The sequence below is a fragment of the Diadema antillarum genome, unplaced genomic scaffold (assembly GCF_040938485.1).
Source record: "Diadema antillarum isolate AM-2024a unplaced genomic scaffold, OU_Dant_1.0 seq00000719_RagTag, whole genome shotgun sequence".
In the NCBI taxonomy this organism is placed as follows: domain Eukaryota; kingdom Metazoa; phylum Echinodermata; class Echinoidea; order Diadematoida; family Diadematidae; genus Diadema; species Diadema antillarum.
This window is the reverse complement of record NW_027271623.1, coordinates 1,069,100-1,075,422: the sequence shown is the minus strand read 5'-3', so window position 1 is coordinate 1,075,422 and position 6,323 is coordinate 1,069,100. Positions and strand designations below refer to the sequence as shown.

The following is a 6,323-nucleotide window of genomic DNA, read 5'->3' as shown; positions in this document are numbered from 1 at the left end:
CCGATATTAAGGCTGATTGACATTTTATCGTCGATGCTACCTATTAGAGCCTGTCCAGTAGAAGTTCATGAGCAATGTTGGGAATGAATGGATTTTTTTTTTTGTCATCAATGAAGACACACACGCACACACATACAAGCTTGTAAATAAATTTCTCAACAGATATTGATAATCTAATAAACTCCTGTAACCACAAATACAAATGAATACAAGGATGGAGAAAATTGTTGAGTGATTGCAAGCAATTTGATACAACAATAAACACACACACACACACACACACACACACACACACACACACACACACAAACTGTATACGTAGAAGAACCAGAGCAGTTACGGGTATTAACAGACCAATATAATATCACAAGTTATTTGGGTAAACATGTCTATTATTTGATTAGATTAAATTTGGATGAAATGCAGAACTCTCAACTAATTCAATTCTTGCTCAGAGGGGAGAGAGAGAAATAAATAGGGCAAAGATGAATTCAAAGACTGAAAATAACGTTTGTAACGCCTAGGGGTTGATGGATTATCAGATTTCTGTTGTCATTATTACAGTTGAGGAGAATTTATTAGCGAAACATTGAATTTTGGTTAGACAAAAACGATTATCACAACCATATGAATGCACTAAAAAAACAACAACTAAATCATATAATCGCTTATTATCAATCAAAGCATAGCAATGTAGTATAACATTCCTTTTGTCTTAAATATAATAGAGTAATAATCTTACCATCATGTAAAGCGTGCTGTACAGGACTGTAATAAGATGACAAATATAAATTCGAAAGAAGTCTAATACTAGCAAAAGCTATTGTGCTGCAAATGGCAAAAAACAAACAAACAAACAAACAAACAAACAAGCAAAACCTTATTGTGTGTAATATAATAGTTTGGAAATATGACCAATACATTCTTAAAGTTATATACATTCGAATAGATTGAAATCTTGCTATGTGACTACTAAAGTGAAAGTTTGAAATCGGTCTTACAATCCTATCATGCCGATTTGGTGATGCACGTGTACGATAAATCATGGGATGACATTTAATCAAACATATTTTGATGCTATACTATACGGATAACCATATATGGTATTTTAGTTTAATTCTTTAAACGTTGATCATTATGATCATCCTTCTTTTATGTTATTCTGTTTGGTTCACCACAATATCAGAAATAAAATTCTACGTAATACAAACAGTAACGTCAGTAGTTTATACTCCACTGTTTTGATCCAAACTTTATACAAAGAGGGAACAATCTCAACACGCATACATCGGTCCGCAAGAAATAATTATCATCAGACAGAAATGTGGATGTTATTGAAAATGAAGATGAGAGAAAGAGAAAGGGGGAGGGAGGAGAGCTTGCTGGACGGGGAGGCCCGGATTAGTTGAAAAGGGAAAAGGAAAGATGAAGCAGAAATTATGATATGTTTGTAGAATTGCCTGTATTATGATTAGTCCGAAATATGATAGACTTTTCTGAAACTTAGAGAAAAAAATTCTTCCACCGAAACAGTTATTTCTTGTGCAACAAAACAACCATACAAAACACACCGCTACCTAATTACAAGAAGAAGAAGAAGAAGAAGAAGAAGAGCAGCAGCAACAACAACAGCGCATCAAGAAGAAGAATAATTGTTACAATTTCATTGCTTATAAATACATTATTTTTCCTCGCACCTAATGATGAGATAAATTATGAATTATTACTCTCTCAATGCTGAAGCAGTAAACCACTGTCCATCCTCATGTTCTATAATCCCGTGGGATGTGAATTTCTGCGTTTCAAAGCCGGGTTATGCTACTAGTCATGCCAAATAATAACTCACTTACAATCTCACTCAATGCATTATTAAGCACACTGAGACATTAATACCAACAGTGCAAAATAATCTGATTCAACAATAAATCGAAAAGTTCAGTTTACCTCCTATTCGATCAAACCATGGCAAGGCATATCAATAGCAAACCTAACAACTAGGGAATTTTAGATTCCCTGGCAACCTGCGTCTACCAAATTTGTAATATTTTGATGATAGTGGTGTTGAGCAGAGTAAACCACCTGGGTATACATTTCTAATCTGTCATGTTTTAGGTTTTGGTATTGAACACCGCACATGATTGAACCTAATACCAAATTATTTTTTTTCTGTTCGTTGTAACATTTAAGCTCAAAACCATATCAAGGCTCCAATAAAGACTGCATTTTAGGTTTACATGAAATTGTGGCTCATGTAACAATCCATTTAACGATCTTTTTTTTTTCTCCTGCATTCCATTTCAGTCATGTCATATTAGAATGGATCTATGTACAAAACCTAATACTGTCACCTGCTTGATTCTGCTCAATTGTGGTCAGATTTGTGATACTCAATAAGAGTAAAATGTGATGAGATAATCTCATATTCAAACTCTTCTCTTTTCTTTTTACGATAACAAAATACTACAATTCTGAAAATTTTGAATCCACCATAACGTACTAATAACTCAGGTGGTCATCTGTACCGATTGTGCGTTCCCGATTTTTAGGGAATAGGGACATCATTTAGAGTCTCCAATGCGGGAAGAAATCAAAGGGACTACTGATTTCAATATTGATTTCGTTTTTCAGAAATATTTTTGATTAGGGATAGTTTTAAAATCTTCCCGGAACAATCTTGAAATAGGGTCCAGTATTGGATTAATATAATCATAAATCCCTGAAAGATTCCGAAATAAGGGAAGCGTGGCTTTTTCGTGTATGCCCGATTCTCCTGGACGTGTTTACTGTTCATGTTCTGCTGCAAAGCATATTGGGCTGGCCGCCTTTTCGCACGACATCACTTTTAGCCACATGCGGCGTGTGTCGATCAGTAGGCGTACGCTAGCTGGCTTCCCTTCTAGAAGCCCGTGAAAGGTGGTCAAAATCCTAACCCCTTCCCATCCTTAAAATCCTTAAAGGGTCTTTCTCTAAGAATCTGGAAAAAACACAATGTGTATGGCTGACTGCCTGAGTTGGGGGGGGGGGGGGGTTGAATCTCCACTGTTAGATCCTTTACATGTAGGCCTAACATAATATCAACATATTCTATAAAATGAAGACATCTAGCCATTGGCTCTAAAATGGTTTTTCACAAAGTATACACTCATCAAACATGAGATGAATGTTTGACTTAAAACGGCTAGAGAAATAGAGGAACTGAGAGGACAATGGATTCAGTGAGATGGGGACTGTAATACAGGCACGTTTGACATTTTTATACAGTGGGCAAGCATTACCTGCCTGGTCCAGGAAGAGTGCGCTCCTCAGCTCATATAGTTCAAACTTGAGAACGGCACTCAATGTCATGACGTGTCATTATGCGTATCTATAACTCAAGACAGAATTGTAATGTAACGTATACACCATGTTAAAACAACAACAACAACAACAACAACAACAACGTACCAGCCACAATACTTTTATGAAAAAACCGATAACGACAAGATCGATGATTCGTAGATCATAATAATTGAAATTGTCAATCATTTTTAAAATGAGTTAAACATTGTATAGTATTATTATACGGAAAATTATACACGTATAAATCTGAACTTAAGAATCTTGGATACGCATTCATTATATTATGTAGGCCATCGCTACAGGGGGTTATGTACACCCGCCATTACAGTGACCCCTCCCCCCCCCCAAAAAAAAAAACGCTTTAGAACTTACGGTGAATAATATGATAGATTTTCACTGATTTCAGTTGAAGAGCATTTCCCCCAAACAATATAATATTTAGAAGGGTAACATCTAAATACATGTGCTGTTACAGACCATGTTTTACGTTAAGATCGATCATCTATGAAAAAAAAATTAACATTACGACATAATCAAGCTCCTTATAAGAATTTGCATGTTAGTATAGACGTGACACACGTGTATCCAATTATTACATGTAACTGTATCCAAGGTGTATGTCATTTACTCAGAATATTTTACCCAAAGATTTCTTTTTATTTTTTTTACCATGATATTACTGCAGAAGAACAACATCTATCACACTTCACATTTCACATCAAATATGTAAAGTCTATCTGGAGTACAGAAAGCTATCTCACCACTCTCAAACTCTTGTAGATAGTACCAATCTGTTTCTGGTACTATTATTTTGAAATCAGTGATGAAATTGTGCACGTGCTCCAAATCTTTTGTGTATCGATCGATACTGACGAGACCCTCGTTGTACTTCACCCAGGCTACAATCACCGAATCATCTCGACAAACAGCTGGGATGGCATACATACCCTCCTTCATCAAGATATTCTCCTCCTTCCCCTTACCATCAAGGCACACGACAGCTGATGTGTCTGTCAGAATCAGTTTTTCCGTGGTGTGAAAGGAAAATAATAGCTCAGGTTTATATCCATCACACATTATTTCTCTGACTGCTTTACCTCCCTGTGGGGTAAATACCTGGATCTTGTCGGAATTCCAATAACCCACGTAGATATTATCATCTCTACCCAGAGTGAGACCACCATACCCTCCTTCATCCTCACTCATTGTCTCGAACGTGACGTCAAGCTTCTCCCACTGTGAAGTGTATAGTGACATCTCGTTGTTTGTATCACACACAGCAATTCGACCATCAGACAAGAATCCCATTTCAGAGACATAGACATCCTTCAGCACGGTCTGCTGTAACTCTCCATCAGGGGAGTAGAGATGGATTCCGCTTTCCTCCGATACCACTGCCATCTTCCCGTCTGGTGCAAGAGTCATACACACCATGCAGTGTTTGACTGGGAGCTCTACGTCTGCTTTGACATCCCACGTGTAACCTTCCAGGTCTCCAAGACAAAGTTCGTTGACCTTCACGTATCTACGGAATGACATCTTCTGAGCTCGTTCTGTCACACCTCTCGGTGATTGATCGTCAGGATCAACTCGTCCAAGAAAGCTCTTCAAGTTCTCACACAGCGTGTCGTGTGCAATCACGGTGTCTTTCTCTAGCGGTACCTTTACACCGTTAGCTACCAGCTCTTCCATTGCGTTCATTTGAAGAATTGTTTGGTGACTCTCTTCCTCCATAGCTTGTAATTCCTTCTCGAATTTTTCAGACAATCGTTTCACTTGACATTTCAGCGCCTTTCTTCTGTTTGATAATAGTTGCATGTATTCCTCGTACGTCTTGTCGATGTCATCGTTGAGCCTTCTCATCATGTTTGTTATTTCATTGCGTTGTGTCTCTATGAAATCGATATGAATTTCAATATTTGTTTTCTTTGATTTTGCCCTTTCTTGTAACTCCTTGATATTTTCCATCAATTTCTCCTCATGGATAGCTGCCTCTTCGATCTGATGCCCTGCTTGTAAGTGTCTTAACATCCCGCATCTTAAGCAGAAGTACTCTCGACATCCGGTACAGAAACACTCCTCATCATCGTTAGGATGTTTCTTACACTTACGTCTCCTCTTAAGCGAAACCTTTTCTGAAAGTATCTTACTCATGGCTGCCACTATGTGAGTGGAAAATGGTGCCCAGCTAGAATGTTTTGAGTTACATGATTCACACATATATTTCCCACAGTCCTGACAGTAGGACACAGCGGGTGGCTTTTCGTCCATCTCACAAACTGTGCACGTTGGGCTCTTGGTTTTCACTTCGTCCACAAGAGAACTCAACGGTACGTTTGTTTGTAACCTACCCACATCTCCACTTGGTACGGGCGTTCCTTTCCTGCATACAGGGCATGCTATAGTTTCTTGGTTGGGTTCAGTTTGAGAGATACGTTCCAGACAGTCTTTGCAGAAGGTATGAGAACATGTCAGTAATTTGGGTTGGTTGAACAGTGTCAGACAGATAGGACATTCCAGATTCTGGCTGCTGATTTGATGAAACGTTGCCATTGTGTCCGTCTGTTATAAGCAAAAGAATCACACTGCGGTAAAATAAACATCGACAAGTAGGCCTACATCAGAATAATTACTATGAATGTTATCGATCACAAAATTAGCAGTATTAGCATTATCAATAAAACAATAAAAAGGAAAGTTTATGCAAGAAGTGTTAGAACCAATGTATTCTTAAATCAAACAAAGTAATGAAGCTCATTTTAGGAAAGTTGTGTGAATAACATTGTTTATCATTCAGGTGTGAGTTTCTTCAGTTTGTCTCCCTCTACAAACTGAAAATATTTGTAGAGGGAGACAAACTGAAGAAACTCACACCTGAACCTTCACCCCTCTGAATGATATCCTTCTTTCATTTATTGTTTATCATGTTCACTGTTTAAGGGATAGTACAGTATTGGTGGAGATGAGAATTGGGCTTTTAAAGG

At 37.7% G+C, this 6,323-nt stretch overlaps 1 protein-coding gene across 1 annotated transcript; it reads right to left on the bottom strand.

Moving 5' to 3' along the window:
- Nucleotides 1-4,038: 4,038 nt before the first annotated feature.
- On the bottom strand, nt 4,039-5,892 carry LOC139738023 (uncharacterized). The gene is made up of 2 exons (XM_071648688.1): nt 5,634-5,892; nt 4,039-5,501 (listed from the first exon to the last, which is right to left on the bottom strand). Exons 1-2 carry the CDS (start codon nt 5,890-5,892, stop codon nt 4,039-4,041), a joined length of 1,722 nt encoding a protein of 573 aa, XP_071504789.1.
- Nucleotides 5,893-6,323: the final 431 nt, after the last annotated feature.